We start from the raw sequence: 26,564 nt of genomic DNA, 5'->3' as shown, positions 1-26,564 counted from the left end.
GAAGAGGCAAACATTGGAAGAACAATTGAGCCTGAGAGAGGTGATTGAAAGTATTAGGGGAATAAAGTCAGGGAAGGCACCAGGGCCGGATGGCTTTCCGACAGAGTTCTGCAAGGCGTTTGCGACTGAATTGGCTCCGCACTTGTTGGTGATGTTTAACAAAGTTGTGGAGAAGCGAGAGTTACTGTGGTGGCGGGAAGGGCAGCACGGTAGCATAGTAGTTAGCACTATGGCTTCACAGCGCCAGGATCCCAGGTTCAATTCCTGCTTGGGTCACTGTCTGTGCGGAGTCTGCACGTTCTCCCCGTGCCTGCATGGGTTTCCTCCGTGTGCTCCGGTTTCCTCCCACAGCCCAAAGATGTGCAGTTTAGGTGGATTGGTCATGCTAAATTGCCGTTAAGTTAGATAGGGTTGCTGGGTTATGGGGATAGGGTGGAGATGTGGGCTTAAGTAGGGTGCTCTTTCCAAGAGCCGGTGCAGACTCAATAGGCCGAATGGCCTCCTTCTGCACTGTAAATTCGGTGATAACATTAATGCAGGCATTGATTACATTAATCCTGAAAAGTGGGAAAGATCTGTTGGAGTGTGGGTCATACAGACCCATTTTGTTGTTAAATTCTGATGTGAAGGTGCTGGCCAAGGTGTTGGTGAGAAAGATGGAGGGAGTTGGTAGCAGAATACCAAATGGGTTTTGTAAAAAGCTGACAGGGCTCCAGTGATATTAGTAGGCTTTTGAACGTGATACTGATTGCATCGAAGGGGCAAGTGCCGGAGGCTGTTATCTCCATCGATGCTGAGAAGACCTTCGACTGGGTGGAGTGGAGGTACTTAATTGAAACTTTGGACAGGTTTGGATTTGGACTGAAGTTTGTTATATACACCTCCAGTGGCACATGTTGCCTTGAACGGATTGAGTTCACAAAATTTTGAGCTACACAGAGGTACGAGACAGGGATGTCCACTGTCATTGTTGCTATTTGCTTTGCTGATTGAACCCTTGGTGATGGCCCTTAGGGGACCTACTGAGTTGCGGGGGATTGTGAGTGGGAGTAGAGAACATTGGGTATCGCTTTACATGGACGACCTGTTGTTTGTGCCAGACCCGCTTGAGAGCATGGGCAGGATCGTGGGAATACTGGAGAGATTTGGAGCCTTCTCAGGATATAGATTAAATGTAGGGAAGAGTGAGATATTCCTGGTGAACGTGGTGGGGCTGAAGGTCAACCTAAAGACTCGACCGTTAAAGTGGCTAGGGAAAAGTTTAGACACTTAGGGATACAGGGTGACAAGGGAATGGGCCACGATGCATAAGTGGAACTTGACAACACTGGTGTAAGATTGAAGGGGACCTTAAGAGATGGGATACAATGCATTTGACATTGGTAGGGAGAGTGCAGGTCATAAAAATGAATGTGTTATCAAGGTTCTTATTTGTCTTCCAGGCCCTCCCAATCTTTCTCCCAAAGTCTTTCTTTCAGAAATTAGAGGCAATAATCTCAGAGTTTATATGGACGGCAAAGGTGCCAAGGGTAAAGAAGGCCCTGTTACAGATGCAGAGACAGAAAGGGGGATTGCCACTCCCAAACCTGTTACAGTATTACTGAACGGTTAATGTGGAGAAGGTGAGACTGTGGTGGGCGAGGAGGTTAGGATGGAAGAGGAGTCCTGAAGGGGATCCAGTCTGAGGGCCTTGGTGACGGCCCCTCTGCCGTTTGTCCCATGGAAGTACTCGGCGAGCCCGGTGGTGCAATCGACGGTTAAGGTATGGAACCAACTGAGGAGGCACTTTAAATTGGAGGGGATGTCGGTGTTGACACCACTGTGTGTGAATGATAGTTTTAAGCCTGGGGAAATAGATGGGATGTATAGAAGATGGAGGGAGATGGGACTGGAGAAGAGAGGGACATGTACCTGGAAGGGCAATTCACAAGTTTAGATGAGCTACGAGAAAGGTTCAAGCTGCCAAGAGGGAGTGAGTTTAGGTATGGGACTTTATAAAAAAAAAGTGGAGGGTATACTTTGCTGGAGCAATTGATACACCCTAACCAGCCTGGAAAGGACAAGATTGGAGACATATACGCGTTGCTCGGGGGTTGCACGTGGCGAAGATTAAATGTAAGTGGAAGGAGTAGCTGGGGAGGAAATGGAATGTGGTCTGTGGTGCGCAGCTATGCGTAGAGTGAACGCCACTTCTTGTGCGCAAATGAACCTGATCCAGTTTAAGACTACACAGGGTGCACATGACTCGTGTGCAACTGAGCGGGTTCTTTCGTGGGGCGTTTGACATGTGAAAAATGTGGGCAAGGCCAGCGAACCATGCGCACATGTTCTGGTGGTATGAGAAGCTGGTAAAGTACTGGGAAGCGATGTTTGGGACAATGTCTAAGATTATAGGGGTAGAGGTCAGGCCGGATCCAATGGTGGCACTTTTCGGGTCTCGAAGGTGCCGGAGCTGATGGAAAGACATTGTCTAAGATTATAGGGGTAGAGGTCAGGCCGGATCCAATGGTGGCAATTAGTAAGTCTGCAAACTTACTAATCAGACCAGTTACATTTTTCGCCAAATCATTTATATATACTACGAACAGCAAAGGTCCCAGCACTGATCCCTGTGGAACACAACTGGTCACAGCCCTCCAATTAGAAAAGCATCCTGCCATTGCTATCCTCTCCCTTCTATGACCTAGCCAGTTCTGTATCCACCTTGCCAGTGGAATTGCGGATAGTGATGAGGACTGTCAGAGGATACAGCAGGATTTAGATTGTTTGGAGACTTGGGCGGAGAGATGGCAGATGGAGTTTAATCTGGACAAATGTGAGGTAATGCATTTTGGAAGGTTTAATGCAGGTAGGGAATATACAGTGAATGGTAGAACCCTCAAGAGTACTGAAAGTCAGAGAGATCTAGAAGTACAGGTCCACAGGTCACTGAAAGGGGCAACACAGGTGGAGAAGGTAGTCAAGAAGGCATACGGCATGCTTGCCTTCATTGGCCGGGGCATTGAGTATAAGAATTGGCAAGTCATGTTGCAGCTGTATAGAACCTTAGTTAGGCCACACTTGGAGTATAGTGTTCAATTCTGGTCGCCACACTACCAGAAGGATGTGGAGGCTTTAGAGAGGGTGCAGAAGAGATTTACCAGAATGTTGCCTGGTATGGAGGGCATTAGCTATGAGGAGCGGTTGAATAAACTCGGTTTGTTCTCACTGGAACGACGGAGGTTGAGGGGCGACCTGATAGAGGTCTAAAAAATTATGAGGGGCATAGACAGAGTGGATAGTCAGAGGCTTTTCCCCAGGGTAGAGGGGTCAATTACTAGGGGGCATAGGTTTAAGGTGAGAGGGGCAAGGTTTAGAGTAGATGTACGAGGCAAGTTTTTTACGCAGAGGGTAGTGGGTGCCTGGAACTCGCTACCGGAGGAGATGGTGGAAGCAGGGACGATAGTGACATTTAAGGGGCATCTTGACAAATACATGAATAAGATGGGAATAGAGGGATACGGACCCAGGAAGTGTAGAAGATTTTAGTTTCGACGGGCAGCATGGTCGGCACGGGCTTGGAGGGCCGAAGGGCCTGTTCCTGTGCTGTACTTTTCTTTGTTCTTTGTAGATCCGCGGCCCTAGTCTTGGCGGTGTTCGCCCCAAGGCAGGGATCAGGGGTTCCTAATCTGAGGGATGCTGAATGCTGGAAGGGGGTATGTTCACTTTCATCCTTTGGAGTTCCTGCACTCCCTTTTCTGCACTTTCTCTTGAGATCAAGATTTCTACGGCCTTCTTAAGGTCTAAAATGGGTCTGCCAGCAACTTTTGTTGGGTCACCATTTTATTCACGCCACAAACCAAACAGTCATGCAGCATCTCGGGAAGGGAAAGGCCATCATCACAAAATTCAGCTTGTATCCTCAAACGCATGAAGAACTCGGTAACAGACTCCCCTGGGGTCCTCTCAGCCGTGTTGAACCGGTAACATTGCACGATGACTGGCTGTTTGGGGTCATAATGCTTTGAGGCTTTTATATAAGTCTTTTTATCATGATGAAGGTGGGGGTTCCACAAGCAGTCAAGAATATTACTGTCTGTTGTTTATAACCACTTAACGCGTTAGCCCTGAAATAGTATCACATAAGCTCTCCGTATTGCATCCAATCCTCCACTCTAGCATCAAATACATCAAGTCTCCCAAAGAGTGGCATTTTGAAATGGTCCACCTTGCCAGCTCACCCCTGATCCCGTGTGACTTCATCTTTTGTACTAGTCTACCATGAGGGACCTTGTCAAAGGCCTTACTGAAGTCCATATAGACAACATCCACTGCCCTACCTGCATCAATCATCTTTGTGACCTCCTCGAAAAACTCTATCAAGTCAGTGAGACACGACCTCCCCTTCACAAAACCATGCTGCCTCTCACTAATACGTCCATTTGCTTCTAAATGGGAGTAGATCCTGTCTCGAAGAATTCTCTCCAGTAATTACCCGACCACTGAAGTAAGGCTCACCGGTCTGTAGTTCCTTGGATTATCTGTGCTACCCTTCTTAAACAGAGGAACAACATTGGCTATTCTCCAGTCCTCCGGGACATCACCTGAAGACAGTGAGGATCCAAAGATTTCTGTCAAGGCCTCAGCAATTTCCTCTCCAGCCTCCTTCAGTATTCTGGGGTAGATCCCATCAGGCCCTGGGGACTTATCTACCTTAATATTTTTTAAGACGCCCAACACCTCGTCTTTTTGGATCTCAATGTGACCCAGGCATTCGACACACCCTTCTCCAGACTCAACATCTACCAATTTCTTCTCTTTGGTGAATACTGATGCAAAGTATTCATTTAGTACCTCGCCCATTTCCTCTGGCTCCACACATAGATTCCCTTGCCTATCCTTCAGTGGGCCAACCCTTTCCCTGGCTACCCTCTTGCTTTTTATGTACGTGTAAAAAGCCTTGGGATTTTCCTTAACCCTATTTGCCAATGACTTTTCGTGACCCCTTCTAGCCCTCCTGACTCCTGGCTTAAGTTCCTTCCTACTTTCCTTATATTCCACACAGGCTTCGTCTGTTCCCAGCCTTTTAGCCCTGACAAATGCCTCCTTTTTTCGTTTTGACGAGGCCTACAGTATCTCTTGTTATCCAAGGTTCCCGAAAATTGCCGTATTTATCCTTCTTCCTCACAGGAACATGCCGGTCCTGAATTCCTTTCAACTGACACTTGAAAGCCTCCCACATGTCAGGTGTTGATTTGCCCTCAAACATCCGCCCCCAATCTAGGTTCTTCAATTCCCGCCTAATATTGTTAGAATTAGCCTTCCCCCAATTTAGCACATTCACCCTAGGACCACTCTTATCCTTGTCCACCAGCACTTTAAAACTTACTGAATTGTGGTCACTGTTCCCGAAATGCTCCCCTACTGAAACTTCTACCACCTGGCTGGGGTCATTCCCCAATACCAGGTCCAGTATCGCCCCTTCCCTAGTTGGACTGTCTACATATTGTTTTAAGAAGCCCTCCTGGATGCTCCTTACAAACTCTGCCCCGTCTAAGCCCCTGGCACTAAGTGAGTCCCAGTCAATATTGGGGAAGTTGAAGTCTCCCATCACCACAACCCTGTTGTTTTTACACTTTTCCAAAATCTGTCTACCTATCTGCTCCTCTATCTCCCGCTGGCTGTTGGGAGGCCTGTAGTAAACCCCCAACATTGTGCCTGTACCCTTCTTATTCCTGATCTCTACCCATATAGCCTCACTGCCCTCTGAGGTGTCCTCCCGTAGTACAGCTGTGATATCCTCCCTAACCAGTAGTGCAACTCCGCCACCCCTTTTACATCACCCTCTATCCCGCCTGAAACATCTAAATCCTGGAACGTTTAGCTGTCAATCCTGCCCTTCCCTCAACCAGGTCTCTGTAATGGCAACAACATCATAGTTCCAAGTACTAATCCAAGCTCTAAGTTCATCTGCCTTACCCGTAATACATCTTGCATTAAAACATATGCACTTCAGGCCACCAGACCCGCTGTGTTCAGCAACTTCTCCCTGTCTGCTCTGCCTCAGAGCCACACTGTTCCTATTCCCTAGTTCTCCCTCAATGCTCTCACCTTCTGACCTATTGTTCCCGTGCCCACCCCCCTGCCATACTAGTTTAAACCCTCCCGTGTGACACTAGCAAACCTCGCGGCCAGGATATTTATGCCTCTCCAGTTTAGATGCAACCCGTCCTTATATAGGTCCTGCCCCGGAAGAGCTCACAGTAGTCCAGATAATGGAAACCCTCCCTCCTACACCAGCTGTTTAACCACGTGTTTAGCTGCTCTATCTTCCTATTTCTAGCCTCACTGGCACGTGGCACAGGGAGTAATCCCGAGATTACAACCCTAGAGGTCCTGTCTTTTAACTTTCTGCCTAGCTCCCTGAACTCCTGTTGCAGGACCTCATGCCCCTTCCTGCCTATGTCGTTAGTACCAATATTTACAACGACCTCTGCCTGTTTGCCCTCCCCCTTCAGGATGCCCTCTACCCGTTCGGAGACATCCTGGACCCTGGCACCAGGGAGGCAACATACCATCCTGGAGTCTCTTTCACGTCTACAGAAGCGCCTATCTGTGCCCCTGACTATAGAGTCCCCTATTACTATTGCTCTTCTGCGCTTTGACCCTCCCTTCTGAACATCAGAGCCAGCCATGGTGCCACTGCTCTGGCTGCTGCTGTTTTCCCCTGATAGGCTATCCCCCTCGACAGTATCCAAAGGGGTATACCTGTTCGAGAGGGGGACAACCACAGGGGATTCCTGCACTGACTGTCTGCCCTTTCTGGTGGTCACCCATTTCTCTGCCTTCACCTTGGGTGTGACCACATTTATATAACTGCTATCTATGACGCTTTCCGCCACCTGCATGCTCCTAAGTGCATCCAACTGCTGCTCCAACCGAACCATGCGGTCTGTGAGGAGCTCCAGTTGGGTGCACTTTCTGCAGATGAAGCCATCCGGGACGCTGGAAGCCTCTCGGACCTGCCACATCTCACAGTCAGAGCACTGCACCCCTCTAACTGACATTGCGTCAATTAATTAGTAAATTAAAGTTAAAAGTTAAAATTTTTTTTGAAAAGTTACTGTTAACTATCTGTTTCCTAGCACTAGATTTCTACTATAAATGTGACAGCTAAATATAGTACTCTCCGATCTCTGGCTTAGATACCCCTCTAAATTATCATTAAGTAATTATGTTTAATTAGTTACCAATGCTTAATTTTTTTAATTTAGTGTAGATTCCCACCCAGCCACTCAGGTCACAGCTTTTCTGTGATGTCACTTCAGTTCCCCCCCCCCACACACCACACACACACAATTTGAAAAGGTAATAAAAGTAAAAATGAGTAAAAATCACTTACTTACCTCCTGAGGGTCTCAGATGTTCTCAGGTTCTCTCCCTGCTGATTAAAAGTTACAGGCCAGAAGAAAGAGAGAGAACAAAACAGTAGGGAAAAAGCACCTTCTCCCACTCTTCACCGAATTACCTCACTGCACCAAATGACCAAGTTTCAAATTCTCACTCTGTCTGTGTCTCACTCACTCAGGCTGTGTCTCCTTGACCAGCGCAACGCTTACTAAGTGCGCTTTCTGTCTGTCTTTTATACAGACTTTAGGATGACTCACACTCCTTAAACTTCAAAGAGAAGAATACAATGTGTACCTTTATGCCCCTAAACTGGCCCAGGTGACTGCCAGATAACTGCCTCTCAGCAATTAGGGTGGGGGCAGCTTCAGCCAATCAGACACTAATCTACACTGCACTTTTAACTGAAAAACAACAGAATTAGATTGATCACTTACCTTTCCTGGTTACCTCACTGCACCAAATTACCAAGTTTTAAATTCTCACTCTGCCTGTGTCTCACTCACTCAGGCTGTGTCTCCTTGACCAGCGCAACACTGGGCTGCTGTATCTGATCTTTAATACCACATTAGAAACAAGCCAAAAGCCCATGAGGCTGGAAGCATTCTGATGTATCCAGTGCTGAGTAAAACATGCATTTCGTTGCTGTTGCACTTCACGATGACCTACATGTGCGAGGTTGGATTTTCCATTTTCACAAAGAAAAAGATGGCACAAAGTATCTGGTTGAATTCTGCACCTGATGTGCGCATTGCCCCCTGCTCCTTTGAACCTGATTCAAGTGAGATTGTGAGAACAATGCATGCTCCCCTTTCACATTAAAGGGTAAGCGAACATGCTGTGTGTCACGAAGGTCGGTCAGCGGGTGTCGCGATGGATGGCCAACGTGGGCCCTGAAGGATGGCCATTTGCCAAAAGTGGGTCCCGGAAAAAAATGTTTGAAAGTCTGTTAGGCTGTGACTGGCTGCAAGACCTTCGCCTAGATTGGCAGTGGATTTTTCAGATGAGTACTGGAGGCCTCTACGAGGTGGTGGGGAAATACCCTGCAGTTTTCCAAACCGGGCTGGGGAAAATCAAGGGAGCCATGGCAAAAATTCATGTTGACTCTGAAGCAGAACCTGAATCTTTTCAGGAATGACCACTGGCTGGTGGTCATTCATTTACAAAGCTTGACATGAGTCATGCTCATCTTCAGCTGGAATTAGAACCTGAATCCAGACAATATGTGAGCATAAATGCCCACAGGGGCCTTTATGAATATGCTAGATTGCCCTTCGGTGTATTATCAAACGGCGCCATTTTCCAGCGCATCATGGAAAACATCCTGAGGGGCCTGCCATGTGGGGTGGTTTATTTGGATGACGTATTGGTCATGGGTACGACAGAGTGAGAGCACTTGAACAACTTGGATAAGGTACCTGGCCGATTTTCAAAGTTGGGCGTCCGTTTAAAAAGAGAAGTGCATTTTCCACGCCAGAGTGGTTAATTACCATGGGTACCGCGTAGACCGGGATGGACTACACCCATTCGCAAACAATTCAAGAGGCCCCCACATCAGAGAACACAACTGAACACAGGCTAGTAAATTAATACAGAAAATTAATCCCTGGACTTCCCACATCACTCGACCCCGCCCTCCCTATATATTCTGCTAAAACTAAAATAGCCAAGGGCATGGAGAGTGTCACAATTGAGTGTTTACTCAAATAAAGACAAGACAAACTTCGTCCGTCCTGCTGACACACTACGATCCCACCAAACCACTGGTAATCACGTGTGATGCCTTACTGTACGGCATTGACGCCGTGTTGTCACACCGCATGGATGACAATAGAAAGCGGCCGATTGCGCTTGCATCCAGACCACTGGCCACGGCAAAAAGGAAGCACAAAGGAAGATGAATAAAACAATGCTAACTGCTGGGGATGTCTGGAAGCTGTCAATCACAGGCGAATACAATCAACATCAAAGAGAAATTAATGAATGACTTACAGATCAAAGATCTGAGGGGGTTTTAACCCAATTGACTGGATTTCTCTTTGCAGGAATTGACAGGTACTGCTTCCTCTGCCTGAGCCAACAGATCTATTTCCCAGGTGAGTGTTAAAGCAGTGTTTATTTTCACTGCCTCTGTTTGGATTGCTCTCTAGATTCCTGACAGGGGACAACACTCTATTCTTGGGGAATTTCCAGACAGGGGTCTCTCTTCTGGGGGGGTGCCTAGACAGGGGTCTCTCTTCTGGGGGGGTGCCCAGACAGGGGTCTCTCTTCAGGGGGGCTTCATGGCAGGTGTGTCTCTTCTAGGGGGTCTGTGGGGGTCTCTTTATCTAGGGTGTCTCTGTGGGGGGGGGGGGTCTTTATTTTTTGGGTCACTGGGGGTCTCTTAATTTAGGCGGTTTGTGGGGAGTCTCTTTAATTAGGGAGTCTCTAGTGGGGGTGCGGTGGGCAGGTCTTGTATTGTGGGGGGAAGGGTAGCCCTCCAATGGACTTTGGGGACAACTCCCCTGAAGAGTGGCCTCTTGACCCACCGTAAGATCTACTGCATCAAGTACATTCTTGTCAGGACCAGCACCAATGTGATTCCTGACCCAGAGGACCAGAGTCGTGAGGGCCCAGAGAATATGATGCACAGCCCATTAATAGGATGCAAATGGGTCTTAATGACCTATTTGTATCCTCCCGCTGGCATGGGGCACGAACCTTGATCCCAATGCCTGCGTGGGGCACGAGCATCGGAAATGGGTTGGCACCTGGCACCAATCCCATTTTCTCCCCGTGCTGGATTCTCCACCGCATCGGGAACTCCGGTACCAGTGGCGCAAAGCGGAAAATCTAGCCCCGAGTTAACGTTTCAAATCCAGATGACCCTTCTGCAGAACTGTGTAGAATACATCTTGGATATTAAATATTGAATAGAAAACCTGTTTTAATAATGTTATGAAACAATTCCTTTTATAACGTCAGAATGCATGCTGTCAGTGTGCTTTGCTCATGAATTACACTTTACCTTAATGATAATTAATTAATTAATGAGTTGAATTCAGCCTCCAGGTTGCTGCTCTTACCTTGAGGTTGTCGGGTAACTCAGCTCGGCCAGCGTAACCAGGATTCATCGTGATAAACACAGTGCATGATGGGTCCAGGGAGATCTCTGTCCCTTCAAAGACAAATGACTTCACTTGTTCTGAAACTGCTCGCTGAATAGTCTGGATCTGTTGGGCAACAACAGATAGTACCTGTGGTGCGGACAAGAGAATCTGTATCAGACAAGCAGCAACCCAAACCAATCATCACCTTCATAATTGAGTGGCACGGTGGTGTATTGGTTAGCACTGCTGCATCACAACGCCAGGGACCCGGGTTCGACTTGGGTAACTGTCTATGTGGAGTTTGCACTTTCTCCACGTGTCTGCATGGGTTTCCTCCGGGTGTTCCGGTTTCCTCCCAAAGTCCAAATGATGTGTAGGTTAGGTGGATTGGCCATACTAATTGCACCTTTGTGTCCAAAGGTTAGGTGGGGTTACTGGGTTACGGGGCTAGGGCGGGAAAGTGTGGGAAAGTGCGCCGAATGGCCTCCTTCTGAACTGGAGAGATTCTATGATATAATTGTCAAATCGCTGGGGACAAAATGCAAGTGATGTTCCCGTTAGATCTGCCCAGCATCTTCCTTCAATAGACTGTAAAAGTTGTCATTTCCCTTCCAACATTATCCCAATAAAGATCAGTGGGAATGTGGTCTTTTGATGAAAAGCGAGCTTCAAATGGAAAGCTTGTCTTCTGGGAATTCACTCTCTGCATCTGGTGAAGATTTGAAAACAGATTCTTATCTGAGGTTTCCCCGTTCTTTTAATGTCCAACATGTCATCTTCATCAGTTTAATATCTTATTAAATAAAAACTTATCCTTGGAAAGAGGGTACGATTTCTGTCCAAAAAACCTCAAAGAGTTTGAGAGCTATTTTGTAATGGTTTTGTGTATCTGACTGACACAAAAATATATCGCTGATCTTTTTGAAGACATGGGCTTACAAAGTTAGTTTATTTATTAGCCAGGGTTCCATGCAAGTTCAACATAACTTGTCTGTTTTCTGATTCTGTCCTTCTGAAAAAAATGAACTCCGGTGTTTTGTTTGCTTTTGTTATTAAGTTGCTTTGTGACTTTTAATGATTTGTGTACCCACGTTCCAGGATCACTCCGCTCCCCGACCTCATTTACAGCATTTATTTTCCAAGGGGTGTGGGTGGGGTTTTGTTACAATTCCTACCGACTTCACCATGCTCAATAAGGTGGTTCTCCCAGGACAAATTCTTTGGGGTTTTGTTTGGGGGTGTCGACTGAGGGTCGGGGGGGGGGGTTTAGCAGTGTTGGCTGCTCACCTTTTGGTGATTGAGCTCTCCCAGTTTTGTTATCTTCTTTCTGGTTTGCACTGTGGTGCCAGTTCAGTAAAAAGCGATGCCTGCAACCAGTAACTGAGCACAAACCAGGGGGGTGTAATTCCTTCAGGAAGCCAGTGAAGGAGGTGCGCCCAGTAACTGTTCCCCCTTCATTGGGAGTCTGTTCTGAATGCTGAGGTCTGCCTGACTGCCTGCAGGTCCTCCTCAGCGCTTGATATTTTGATGCAAATTTTTAAAATGTCGCAGGATGTATGTATGAAATTCCTGATGGATGTGTTGGCTTCCTGAGGTGGTTGGGGAAAGCACCAAGGTCAAGAACCCCTTCAGGATTTCGACCCGCAAAGGGCAGGTCAAAGGTACCTTAAAGGTGAATGGTAAGGAAGTCATCCTCCACCCTCCCTCCAGCTTTGTCGTTAGGGGAAAGTCAGGGATAGCTCGTCCACACGGGGAAACCCAGGGTTTGTCAGAATAGCAGGAAGGTGACCAGAGAAAGGATTGAACACAGATGAAGTTCTTAAACTGTGGTGGGGCAGGTCACGTCTATAAGACCTGTCTGAAACACTGCCTCAGTTACACACAGGCGGCGAGAACGAAGGAGTCCAAAGGCTTATGCAGGAGAGACCAGCAATGCTCCCCACCACGTCTCGCAAACAAGCTCATTGAGAGGGACCAGAAGGACAAGGTAAAATAAGGTAATTCAAGCTGTAAAACACCCACATCATCACTGAGCTTCCTCAGCAGACAGAGTCAATGGGAGGGGTGCCAACAGAGTGGCAAATGGAACAAAGACGCAGGAAAGGGAGCTGGCAGCACCCAGACCAATGGCTCCCATTGGAAATGGCTTACAGAGGCTGCTCCTGTTCAGACAAGGAGAAGAAAGTTGACACCAACAGGAGCGGAAAAATGCAAAGGTGTTGGAGGAGAAAGCCCCCAAATACCGGAAACTGAATCTCTGCAGCCACTTCCTTGAAGATCCTAGGATGTAGGCCATCAGGCCCTGGGGGCTTGTCTGCCTTCAATCCCAGTAGTTTGTTGAGTGCTGTTTCCCTATTGACGCTGATTGTTCTAAGTTCCATCCTTTCTATTAGCCCTGAATTACCCTAATCTATAGCGATGGTACGCAAGTCCTCCACTGTGAAAACTGAGGCAAAATATTTATTTAGCATTGTCGTGTTGGGTGCTCTGCTACACAGGCGAGCTAACACGGTTGCAGATGGTGCAACTCTGTTTTATTACTTTCAATAACAACATCTGTAAACTTGTTACTGTGGTTCGTTCATTACCCTTTAACCTGTGGACCCAGCCCTAACACTATCTTGGAGAGGCACTCAGCACATGGTGAATGTCTGAGTGGCTTGCTGTGAGCTCTGTGCGCTGAGCTGTCTCCTGCTGGAATAAGCGCAAACTTTGGATCGCTTTCTCCTGCTGGAATAAGCGGGAAGTGTTCCCCGTTTTATAGTGTGTGTGCCCTTGCTTGTGATTGGCTGTGATGTTGCGTGTGTGTTGATTGGTCTGTTGATCTGTCCATCAGTGTGTATGTGTGTTTGCACCATGATGTTTATCTGAATATCATGACAGCCCCCCTTTTTTACAAAAATATGTGCCTGTGTGTTAATAAATATAGATGTGTACTGACCGCAGCTGAATGTGTGTGTGCAATATCTACAACATGTACATGAGGCTAAACTATATATATATAGGAACGAGTCAGGTGCAACATAGCAACGAGGTTGTACCATAAACAAAACAAGTGTAAACATCAAGCATCAAAACGAATTCCTGTAACGACAAAAAGAGAAACATATTAACATTGTGGCATAAAACTTTAGTGAGTCCAATGTTCAAATATGCTCAGAAGTCCAGCCTAATAGGTGGGCGACGAATTCGGGTTGACCACCTCAAGGATAGGTCAGGATCCACCGGCTGAGGAATGGGCCTGGCCACAGGTGACAGAGGAATGGGCATGGTGGCAGGAAGCTCCACAAAGTCGACATCAGGAACAACAGGATGATCACGTAGCGAGCGCGGAAGCAGGCGAAGAGCCCGGCGATTGCACCGGCGAATGGAGCCATCAGGAATGCGAACAAGGAACGAGCGGGGAGCCACGCGTCGGAGAACTTCGGCAGTTGCCGACCAGCCACCCTCTGGTAGGTGGATGCGGACGTTGTCTCCAGGCGCCAAGGCAGGAAGGTCAGTTGCCCGAGTGTCATGTGCCACCTTCTGCTGAGCACGCTGCTGTCGCATCCTTTGCAGTACTGGAGCATAGTCGGGTGTAGGAACTAGAATGGAAGGCACAGTGGTCCTGAGGGCGCGACCCATCAACAGCTGGGCTGGTGAGAGGCCAGTGGCTAGTGGGGCCGAGCGATAGGCCAGCAGGGCTAAACAGAAGTCAGATCCGGCAGCAGCAGCCTTGCAGAGGAGCCGCTTGATGATATGAACGCCCTTTTCCGCCTTGCCATTGGACTGGGGATGCAGAGGGCTGGACGTCACGTGCGTGAAGCCATACGAAGCAGCAAAAGAAGACCATTCTTGGCTTGCAAAACAGGGCCCATTGTCCGACATGACAGTAAGCGGAATGCCATGGCGAGCGAAGGTTTCTTTGCATGCCCTGATGACAGCGGACGATGTCAAATCGTGCAGGCGTATGACCTCTGGATAATTCGAAAAGTAATCTATGATGATGACGTAGTCCCTGCCGAGCGCATGAAAAAGGTCCACACCCACCTTCGCCCAGGGGGACGTCACCAACTCATGGGGCTGAAGTGTGTCAGGGGGCTGCGCCGGCTGAAACCTTTGGCAGGTGGGGCAGTTGAGCACAATGTTAGCAATGTCATCGCTGATGCCCGGCCAGTAGACAGCTTCTGGGGCCCCCCGCCTGCACTTCTCAACCCCGAGATGGCCTTCGTGCAGTTGTTCGAGGACCAGCCTGTGCATGCTGTGTGGAATCACAATCCGGTCCAACTTTAGGAGGACACCGTCAACGACGGCCAAGTCGTCCCGGACATTGTAGAACTGCGGGCACTGTCCTTTGAGCCACCCTCCCGTCATGTGGCGCCTCACACATTGTAGAAGGGGGTCAGCCGCAGTCTCCCGGCGAATACGCGCCAGACTTGAATCATCAGCTGGCAGATTGGCCGATGTGAAGGCCACATGCGCTTCGACCTGACAGACGAACCACTCCGAGTCGGGCGGTGTGCTCACTGCTCTGGATTAACATCCGCGATGATGAGGTCCTTTCCTGCGGTGTAGACCAGTTGGAAGTCGTACCTTCGGAGCTTGAGCAGAATGCGCTGGAGGCGAGGGGTCATCTCATTTAGGTCCTTTTGTATGATGCTGACCAGGGGGCGATGGTCGGTTTCCACGGTGAACTGAGGGAGAACATACACGTAGTCATGGAACTTATCTATGCCGGTTAACAAACCCAGGCACTCCTTCTCGATCTGCACATAGCGCTGTTCTGTGCGGGTCATGGCCCGCGAGGCATAGGCGACCGGGGCCCATGATGCAGTGTCATCCCGTTGCAGGAGTACCGCCCCAATGCCGGACTGGCTGGCATCGGTCGAGATCTTCGTATCTCGAGAGGTGTCGAAGAACGCCAATACCGGGGCTGTGGTGAGCTTAATTTTGAGCTCTTCCCATTCCTTCTGGTGTGCGGGCAGCCACTGGAACTCCGTGGTCTTCTTCACTATGTGGCAAAGAGCCGTTGTGTGGGGGGCAAGGTTGGGAATGAACTTCCCTAGAGAAGTTGACCATCCCGAGAAAGCGTAGCACTGCTTTCTTGTCTGCCGGCTGCGGCATGGCTGTAATGGCGCTCACTTTGTCTGCATCCGGATGCACTCCTGACCGGGATATGTGGTCCCCCAGAAACGTTAGCTTAGTTTGGCCAAAAGAACACTTGGCTCGGTTGAGGCGCAGGCCGTGTTCTCGTATCCGAGCAAAGACACGCTGGAGACGACTGATATGCTCCTGTGGTGTGGTGGACCAGATGGTGACATCGTCAACATAGACGCGCACCCCCTCGATTCCCTCCATCATCTGTTCCATGATTCTGTGAAATACCTCGGATGCCGAGATGATGCCAAACGGCATTCTGTTGTAGCAGAACCTGCCGAAAGGAGTGTTGAAGGTGCACAGCTTCCTGCTGGACTGATCCAGTTGAATCTGCCAAAAACCCTTTGAGGCATCAAGCTTTGTAAAAATTTCGCTCGTGATCTCTTCCCGTTTGGGTATGGGGTAGTGTTATCTCATGATGTTGTTGTTTAGGTCTTTCGGGTCGACGCAGATCCGGAGTTCGCCAGAGGGCTTTTTAACGCACACCATGGAGCTGACCCATGGCGTGGGTTCCGTGACCCGGGATAGCACTCCTTGGTCCTGGAGATCCTGTAGCTGCTGCTTGAGGCGGTCTTTGAGTGGTGCCGGGACTCTACGAGGTGCGTGAATGACCGGGGTGGTGTCCGGTTTGAGCCATATTCTGTAAGTGTAGGGCAGTGTGCCCATGCCCTCGAATGCCTCCTGGTTGTGGGCGAGGAGCGAGTGGAGCTGTGCCCTAAATTCTGCATCCGGAAAGTCTGACGTGCCTTCTGGAGACAGAGCGTGTACCCGCTGAACGAGGTGGAGAACCTTGCATGCCTGTGCGCCTAGCAGGGAGTCCTTCGATGAGCCAACTATCTCAAAGGACAGTGATGCTGTGTATGCATTGTGTGTCACCTGGAGCTGGCAGGATCCCATGGCCGGGATAACGTTTCCGTTGTAGTCGACCATCTTACAACGGGATGGCCGAATCGGTGGTCTGACCTTCAAGGTGTAGAAGGCTGACCATGCTATTAGGTTGGCGGAGGCACCAGTGTCTAAACGGAATGTGGTTGGTGATCGGTTGACCGTTAGGGTGGCACACCATTCATCACCCGGATTGACACTGTTCACTGGCATCGGCTGGTGGGTCCAGCTTGGGGACATCCGGTTCCTGTCAATGACCACAACACGGAAGGTTTCCCGATCGTCTGTATCACCGGTCTGTATATCGTCAGGGTATGACTCGGTGTATGGAGGCTGAATGGCCCGCACGTCCCTGCGAGGCTGGTGGAATTGGGGAGCGTAGGCAGATTGAGCTGCTCGACAGCAGGCAGCGTAGTGGCCCATCTTGCCACAGCGGAGGCATTGTCGGTTCTTTGCTGGACATTGCCGCTTTAAATGTGCGGATCCACAGTTGCCGCACGTCATGACGTCATGGCGTTCGTTGCGCCATCGTGCATGCACAGTTCGGTCCTGCGTAGAGCGTGCCTGCGCGTCACGTCCCTCTGCGTCAACGTCTCTTTTGGCACGTACAAGCGCGGGAGACCGCGGAAAGCGCGCAAAGTGGCCGCCCTCGTCCGGGCCACGGGCCGGGAGGAATTTGATCGCCTGGACCCGCTCAGTCTCGCAGGACCCCTGCCTTGCCGATTAGGCCGCGTAGGACCCCTGCCGTGCTGATTCGGCGGCCTGGAATTGAATGCCTGGCACGAGGGGACATAGCTTTAAACTGAGGGGTAATAGATATAGGACAGAGGTCAGAGGTAGCTTCTTTACGCAAAGAGTAGTGAGGCCGTGGAATGCCCTACCTGCAACAGTAGTGAACTCGCCAACATTGAGGGCATTTAACAGTTTATTGGATAAGCATATGGATGATAATGGCATAGTGTAGGTTAGATGGCTTTTGTTTCGGTGCAACATCGTGGGCCGAAGGGCCTGTACTGCGCTGTATCGTTCTATGTTCTATGTTCTATGACGCAGGCTTCGATGGCCCTGGCTAGGGTAAGGCTTTTAATTTTGAGGAGCTGCTGGCGTAGGGTGGCCCGAGGTGACCCCAAAAACGATCTGGTCCCGAATCATGGAATCGGAGGTGGCCTCGTAACCGCAGGACTGCGCGAGGATACGGAGGTGTGTTAGGAAAGATTGAAAAGGCTCATCCTTACCCTGCAGGTGCTGCTGGAAGAGGTACCTCTCGAAGCTCTCATTTACCTTGACGCTGAAGTGTTGCTCGAGTTTAAGAAGGACCGTCTTGTACTTCGTCTTGTCCTCACCTTCCGCGAACACCAGGGAGTTGTAGATGTGGATGGCGTGTTGCCCTGCCATGGCGAGGAGGAGGGCGATTTTCCTGGTGTCCGAAGCATTCTCCCTTTCTGTGGCCTCTAGGAAGAACTGGAAGCGCTGTTTAAACAGCTTCCAGTTGACGCCGAGGTTTCCAGCGATTTGGAGCGGCTGCGGCGGGCTGATGGTGTCCATGACGCAGGATAGCGGATTCCTGCAGATGTGTAGGTAGGTCTCACAGTTGCAGGGTTCCAATCCTGGTACTATGTCATGTTGGGTGCTTTGCTACACAGACGAACCAACAGAGTTGCAGATGGTACAACTCTGTTTTATTACTTTCAAAAACAACATCTGTAAACTTGTTACTGTGGATCGTTCATTATCCTTTAACCTGTGGACCCAGCCCTAACACTATCTTGGAGAGGCACTCAGCACATGGTGAATGTCTGAGTGGCTTGCTGTGAGCTCTGTGCCCTGAGCAGTCTCCTGCTGGAATGAGCGGGAACTGTGGTGTTCCCCGTTTTATAGTGCGTGTGCCCTTGCTTGTGATTGGCTGTGATGTTGCGTGTGTGTTGATTGGTCCGTTGATCTGTCCATCAGTGTGTATGTGAGTTTGCACCATGATGTTTATCTGAATATCATGACAAGCATCTCTTTCATTTCTGTATTACCCACTATTAACTCTCCGGCTTTATCTTCCAAGGGACCAGCATTCACTTTAGCAACTCTCTTCTCTTTTATACATTTATAGAAGCATTTGCTATCCTTTTTGATATTTTGCGCGAGCTTTCTTTCATAATTTATCTTGAACAGGTTCAAGATGGTGCGGAGGACGACGACTCTCTGCGAGCTCTCCCAAACAGATCCTCTTTTTACATCACTTATAATCGTACTAATCTTTTAAAATTTAGTTCCAACACTAACATTATCACTAACCTTTCTCTTTTATCTATGTATTTACATTTAGTTTTATCTATGAATTTACACTGCACCAAGTGCAGCGAGGTGTTCAGTGCACCTCAGCTCTAGGAAGCTGCAAACAACAACATCCTCAAGGATGAACGGATTGGAAAGAGTGACCCAACAAAGGACAGCACAAACCTTCCTGCTTGAACGACACCTCCACCATTGCCCAGCACCGCCCCCCCCCCCCCCCCCCCCTCCCTCCCCCCCCCCCCCCCCACCTCACCACCCACCACCAATGTCACTGCAGGGGATCAACCCCACCGGAGTGGACCAACACCTTTCTCACCCAAGAGCAATGAAATTATTTGGTTAATACTCTGGATAGGCAAGAATATACCCAAGGCCTGGGACTATCACAGATGATTGGATAGGAAAGTGGCACGAGTCTAATGATCCCATTAACGAGTGTAGTGGTAAATCTATTACACAATATGTTTCAATACTAAGGAACCTTGCCAAGGTTAAAGCTGACTTGCTGTTTCTACGGAAGTGTGGAATAATCTACCTCAGCTCCTACAAGCAATGGGCGGGATTCTCCCAGCCCTGCGCCGGGCCAGAGAATCCCTGTAAACGGGCCACGCCGCCCCGACGCTGGCACGCGATTCTTCGCAGTGCGGAGATCGGCACCATTGGCACTGGCGTGGTTGGCACGGGCTGCTCTATGTGGCTGACCCGCCGATTCTCCGGTCCTGATGGGCCGAGCGGTCGTAGGAAAAGAGCCTAGTCCGGCCGGCGCCGATCTAACCTGCTCTGAGCCGGCGGGACCTCGGCGTGTAAGCGTCGGGTGGAGGCCTGTGCGTGGGGAGGGGGGTTCCGATCCTGGGGCGGGGGGCCTCCGATGTGGCCTGGCCCGCGATCGGGACCCACCAATCGGTGGGCCGGCCTCTGTGGCTGGGGGCCTCCTTTCCTGCGCGGTGGCCCCTGTAGCCCTGCGCCATGTTGCGTCGGGGCCGGCGCGTTGGCGTCAGCGCTGCTGCGCATGTCCTCGTTAGCGCTGACGCAACTGCTCATGGTGGATCCCGTGGTGCCCAGTTCGCGCCGGGATCTGCAGCTGGAGCGGTGCGAACCTGCAGCACGGTAGCATTGTGGATAGCACAATTGCTTCATAGCTCCAGGGTCCCAGGTTTGATTCCGCCTTGGGTCCCTATTCTCCACCAGCTGTCAGCCTCCAGAGGTCATGATCAACGGCAACTGTCTCCCATTGTCATTGTCCACCATCTCCACATCTCGCTTGCAGCCTTGTAGTGGAGGAAATGGACATCCAGGTTCACAAAACAGGTGGACTTTGGGCACAAAGCTGTCATCCATCCGATGAATGTGGCTGATCCATCGAAAATACCATTGGCTTTGCAATGAGTGTCTAAGAACGTACACCAGTGCCTGAGTCTGTGACCTTCGCCTTGGCATCTCTCAGCAGGGCATGTCCGAGACAGTGAAGGTGGAGATTGTTCAGTCCTTTATCCTGCTTACCACTGTAGAGGAATGAACTGAGGATGCAGGTGTTGTAGACTCTGGTGTTCTCAGGCAGGGTGTTGTCCACACTTCTTTACTCAGTTTGGACATAACAGCTGCAGCTTTTGTGATGTGAATATTGATTTTAGCATCAAGTGACAGGTTGCTTGTGATTGTGGAGCTGAGGTATATGGAGCAATCAGCAACCTATATCATAGGAACTGCAGTGGTTCAAAAAGGCAGCTCAGCATCACCTTCTCAAAGGGATGGGCAATAAATGCTGCCTATCCAGTGACACCCACATTTCCATGAATACATTTACAAAACCTCCAGTCACATTGTCAATGCTGATAGATGGCAGTAGGACAACATCCTGGACCATGACATTTGTCTTCCTTATGTCTTCCTGATGGTCAAACAACTCTTTACGGGCAGGTGGGAGTCTGTCTGTTTACCGCTGCAGGTGTTCCTCGGTATGGCATGCAGAGGAACACTCTGAAGATGACTTGGTGAACCTTTGTCTTGGATCTCAGGTGAGCAAGGCTGACCTGGTCAGTTCTGGTGTGTAAGTCGACACCCTCTGCAGATAACCTGAAAGCATCTCACAGCAGCAAAGAGAAGAATACACCAAAGAGCATTGGTGCCAGAACACAGCTCTGTTTGACTCCATTGTATGTGTTTCCCAATCATAGCTGACTTTAGCCATCATGTTGTCATGGAAAGATCTCATGGCCAATTTTCTCCAGCAGTTTAAATAGACTGCCTCTCGTCACATGGTTGAATGCCTTGGTGAGCTCGGTGAAGGCAATATATAATCATCTTCTTTGTTCACGCCATTTATCTTGCAGATGCTGGGTTGGCAACATCGTGTCAATTGTGGGTGTTCCCATTCTGAAACCATACTGGAATTTGAGTGGATGTGTTCAGCCAGGATTTGTAGCCTGACAAGGGCAACATGGAAATATATTTTCCACAATACTCAGCAGGGAGATGCATCGATAATTGTTGTAATCGCTGTGGTTGTTGTGTTATGTACTCTGGGATAACACATACTGCAACTCGATGCAGCTTTGACCAAAAGATACTCCAGACTTTGAAGTAAGTTCAATGTGATTTATTGAATCATTAGCACAGTTCTCTGTGAGTTCAACTCTCCTGCGAATCTTGCAATACTAACTCAGTCTAACTAACCAGTCTGCTCTAAGCCACATGGTGGGTGTGATGCTTCTGATCTGCCCCTGTCCTACTCTCTTAAGTGTCGCCTGTGGAAAGAGACAGAGCATGTGTGCTCTGTTCTTACATATGGGTTGTGTAATTCCCCCTTGTGGTAGTGCCACCTCTGGGTGTCTTGACTGCCCATTGGTCGTGTACTATTCTATGTGTTCGTTAGCTGTATGTCTGCATGTCGTGACGTCTCTGGCGCTCTCTCTAGTGTTCACTTAGTCGTAGTGTATTCACATTAACCCCTTGTGTATTTACAGTGATGCATATCACCACATCCTCCCTTTCTTCGTGTTACATTTTTTCTGTACAGTGTTAAAGAAAAATTGAACAAAAACAGGTAAATAAGTGATGACATGTACAAGTTATGATGACTGTGCTGACTATACAAGATCAAAGAATAGTTATGATGACATGGAGGATTATACAATACCAAATAATAGTTATGAGTCCAAAGTTCATGAATTTACACGGTCGAGTAGCTTTCTTGTGCTGTTATGGAAGTGTCAATGTTGATGTTGTCATCCCCTTGTGAACGCGATCAGTGTCCTGGTGTTTACGTAACCAAGAAGTCATCAGGAGGTGTTCAAATGGTCAAATCACTTCATTGTCTGAGGTGGACTCTTTTATTTATGCTTGTGGTAGCAATTCTTGATGACATCTTTCCTGAAAGCTGGTTTGCTTGTCCGTAATGTAGCAAACGTGAATTGGTAAGATGCGTTGACATGCCATGGTATGTTTGCATTCGAGCCATTGTTCTGAGCTGAGCAGTAACATTGTCCTTCATGGGCAGAGTTGTACCATGTCGTACCAGTTGTTGTTCTATTGTTGTTGTCATTGTTGTTATTGACGTGCTTGTTGCTGTGTTTGTTGCCTCTGGTACGCTTCTTGTTGTTGTCTTTGTTGTTGTTTTTGTAGGTTTTGTTGTTGTGTTTGTTGCGCTCAATGACCACACCGAATGGAGAATTTGAGTCCTTGACAAAGTTACTTGTGTCAGTGTCCTTTGTGGCATCTGCTGTTTCATTGAGCGTGCCGTCTCTGATTCTTCGGTGCTCCCCGTCTGGAGTCATGTCCAGTTCATTTGAATCATCTTTGGCTTGTCGATGCTCCCCGTCTGGAGCCCTTTCTGGTTATCCTGAATCACCTTTGGTTTCTTGATGCTCGCCGTCTGGAGTCATTTCAGGTTCTTGTGGAGAGACTCGAGTAGATGAGGTTTGAATTAACGTGGTGTCACTGGAGTCACTAGTAGCCTCACTTTGATTGTCGAGTGCCTCTGTACATACTAGCTGAGATCTGTCAGTCTCGCTGAGATGTCGCACATCTTGTATGGGAATTGTGAAGCCTTTGTCACTTGTCGCACATACAATGGGTAGACCTTCAGTGTCTTCTTGTCGGGTAGATGAGCTGGGTAGACTGTCAGAGTCTTCTTCTGGTGGCTCAAATAATCTGGGTAGACTGTCATAGCCTTTTTGTTGTTCACGTGAGTGTGGTAGACTGTCATAGTTCTTGCTGTGCACTTGAGCGTGGCAGACTTGCATCGTCTGCTGCTGGTTGCTCAGATAAGGTTGCTAGACCTTCATAGTCTTGCTCACGCAACGACTGCGCTCTGGAGTCTTGCGTTGCTTCCATCGTGGAGTCTATCAACGAGCTCGCTGTGGAGGCTTGTATCACTCTCTCTGTGGAGTCTGGTATCTTTCCCTGTGTGGAGTCCTGCAGTGGTCTCGCTGTGGAGTCGATCTGTGTTCTCTGTGTGGAGACCTTCAGTGGTCTCGCTGTGGAGTCTGTCATCGTTTTCTGTGCGGAGTCGGGACTCTTTCTGGTGCGCAGATCGCTTCTCTTTCACTGTGCGCTCTTTTCGCCGGTTTGCGTCTTCTCGGGAACTGCGCATGTGCGTCTCCTTGCACAAGGTGGCTGCCAATCAAAATTGCCGTTTGCTTCTGTTGCATACCCACCGTTGCCTCATGGTGAGTAGAGGCGCCAGTTTTGCCGATTTCTGTTGTGTTCACCATGCAATAGTTTTCAAACTTGTCCAGGACTGTCTGGAAGTCTCTCTTTTCCTGCCTTTTGAAGTACTTGAAGGAGTTGAAGATTTCTGTTGCACTTTCACCCTGAGTGGTGAGTAGAAGATCTATCTCCTCAGCATCGGCCACGCCATCTAGGTCGGATGCTAGCATGTAAATCTCAAATCTCTGTTTGAATGCACGCCAGTTGACACTGAGATTGCTGTGGCACCTGAGCTGCTGAGGAACCGGAATCTCGATCATCTTGCCTGGGTGCTGTTGCTGGTAGTCACGGATCTTGCTGAGTTGAACTATATAGATTCAACAGGCACTACTGGTACCATGTTGTGTATTGTATGCTGGGATAACACAGGCTGCAACTCGATGCAGCTTTGACCAAAAGATACTCCAGACTTTAATATGATTTATTGAACCAGTTCTCTATGAGTTCGACTCTCCTGCTAATCTTGCTATAGTAACTCAGTCTAACTAACCAGTCTGCTCTAAGCCATGTGGTGGGTGTGATGCTTCTGATCTGCCCCTGTCCTACTCTCTAAGTGTCGCCTATGGAAAGAGACAGAGCATGTGTGCCCTGTCCTTATATATGGGTTGTGTAATGCCCCCTTGTGTTGGTGTCACCTCTGGGTGTCTTGACTACCCATTGGTCGTGTCCTAGTCTATGTGTTCATCAGCTGTATGTCTGCATGTCACAACGTCTCTGGTGCTCCCTCTAGTGTTTACTTAGTCATTGTGTATTCACATTAACCCCTTGTGTATTTACAGTGATGCATATCACCACAGTGGTCACCCTTGTTCTTGTACAGAGTCCACAATGTTTGGGTCATGCGTATCCTAGGACGCTGCCCCCTCCTCCAGCAGAGACGTTTGTGTAAATGTTTCCCATGCTAGATGAGTTCAAGCAGCATGGCATCAGCATCTGGAGATTTGCCCATGGCAAGCGAGTCAATAGCTTAGGTAAGTTCCTCTACTGTAGGTTGATATCCAGCTGTTCCATTACAGGCAGTCTTTCTGTGGTAAGTAAGCTTCCCTAATATACAACTTAAGGTATTTTTCTACCGACATCTCCACCATGTATTGCAGTCGATGATGACTTTCTCTACCTTGGTTTTCAATTCAACCGTTTTCTTTGCTGATGGACCTGTTGCCTTTTTGAACCCATCATACCCCTAGCATTGCCTATGTTGAAGGGCATCTGGGTTTTCTGGCAAAGTTGTCACCAGTAGTCATTGGCACAAGGCCTAGCAATCTGTTGTTCTTGACTTTGAGCAGCTCAGAGTGCATTCGGGGTGGTCTTGTTTGAATTTCTCTGATGAATGGGAGTGGACTTCTTGGCTTCAATTACATATTCCACTGGTGGTTGCCTCAAATCAATCAGCATTTTATGGCTCTGGTTTCCCCCAAGTTGAGACTGTGGTGTTGTAGATGGCATCTCGAATTATGTTCCTTTTTGCTTCGGTGGGAGAACAGGTTGGAGAATGCCTGTTCAATCGAGTTCAGGAGTTGTTGATTTGTATCTAAGTAGGCAGTATGGCTGACATTAATATGGGCATTGCATTTCTGCCCTGAATGATAGAACTTTGAGAGTTTCATCCTAACCCTGCTGCACACCAGGGAGTGCCTGTGTCAGTCAGCACTGTGGTAGCTGCATGAGCTGAGGATGCTGTTCAGAGAGTCACCATCTGGTGATGATCAGATCCTGATCTTGGATGTCGCCAGGCAACCTGAAGCACCTTTTGTTCTGAAAGGTGTTAGTTCCAGAAAGCTCATGGTTGTTGCAAAGTTCAATATAGAACATAGAACTGTACAGCACAGTACAGGCCCTTCGGCCCACGATGTTGTGCCGAACTAGTCTGAAACTAAGATCAAATCAACATACTCCCAATCATTCTAGTGCACTCCATATGCCTATCCAATAACCGCTTGAAAGTTCCTGAAGTGTCCGACTCCACTACCATAGCTGGGAGTGCGTTCCACGCCCCAACCACTCTCTGAGTAAGGAACCTACCTCTGACATCCCTCCTATATCTCCCACCCTGAACCTTATAGTTATGCCCCCTTGTAACAGCTACATCCACCCGACGAAAAAGTCGCTGAACGTTCACTCTGTCTATCCCTCTCATCATCTTATACACCTCAATTAAGTCGCCTCTCATCCTCCTTCGCTCCAATGAGAAAAGCCCTAGCTCCCTCAACCTTTCCTCATAAGACCTACCCTCCAATCCAGGCAGCATCCTGATAAATCTCCTTTGCACCCTTTCCAATGCTTCCACATCCTGTCTATAATGAGGGTGACCAGAACTGCACACAATACTCTAAATGTGGTCCAACCAAGGTCTTGTACAGTTGCAGCATAACCTCACGGCTCTGTTAATAAATGCTAACACACTATAGGCTTTCTTCACATCTCTATCCAATTGGATGGCAACTTTCAGAGATCTATGGACATGAACTCCGAGATCTCTCCGCTCCTCCACATTCTTCAGAACCCTGCCATTAACCCTGTAATCCACATTCAAATTTGTCCTACCAAAATGATTCACCTCACACTTATCAAGGTTAAACTCCATCTGCCACTTTTCAGCCCAGCTCTGCATCCTATCAATGTCTCTTTGCAGCCTACAACAGCCCTCTACATTATCCACTACTCCACCAATCTTAGTGTCATCAGCAAATTTACTGACCCACCCTTCAACTCCATCATCCAAGTCATTGATAAAAATCACAAATAGCAGAGGACCCAGCACTGATCCCCTGTGGTACACCGCTGGTGATTGGGCTCCAGGATGAAGATTTACCATCTACCACCATCCTCTGTCTTCTATGCGATAGCCAGTTACTGATCCAATCGGCCAAATTTCCCATGTCTCCTTACTTTCTGTATGAGCCGACCATGGAGCACCTTATCAAACGCCTTAATCAAATCAATGTATATGACATCAACTGCTCTACCTTCATCTATGTACTTAGTTACCGCCTCAAAGAATACAATCAAACTTGTGAGGCAAGACTTACCCCTCACAAATCATTGCTGACTATCCTGGATTAAGCTGTATCTTTC

At 48.6% G+C, this 26,564-nt stretch overlaps 1 protein-coding gene across 1 annotated transcript in view; it reads right to left on the bottom strand.

The window, feature by feature from the left end:
* Nucleotides 1-26,564, bottom strand: part of LOC140388180 (dynein axonemal heavy chain 3-like) — a 1,528,048-nt gene that overhangs the window by 767,790 nt on the left and 733,694 nt on the right. Inside the window, exon 30 of the mRNA XM_072471941.1 lies at nucleotides 10,452-10,622. Within this exon, the coding sequence (XP_072328042.1) occupies nucleotides 10,452-10,622 (171 nt within the window). The remainder of the gene's footprint in view (nucleotides 1-10,451; nucleotides 10,623-26,564) is intronic.

Source organism: Scyliorhinus torazame, chromosome 13 (genome assembly GCF_047496885.1).
Source record: "Scyliorhinus torazame isolate Kashiwa2021f chromosome 13, sScyTor2.1, whole genome shotgun sequence".
Lineage (NCBI taxonomy): Eukaryota > Metazoa > Chordata > Chondrichthyes > Carcharhiniformes > Scyliorhinidae > Scyliorhinus > Scyliorhinus torazame.
The sequence above is the reverse complement of the archived record's forward strand: the minus strand, read 5'-3'. Positions and strand labels throughout refer to the sequence as shown.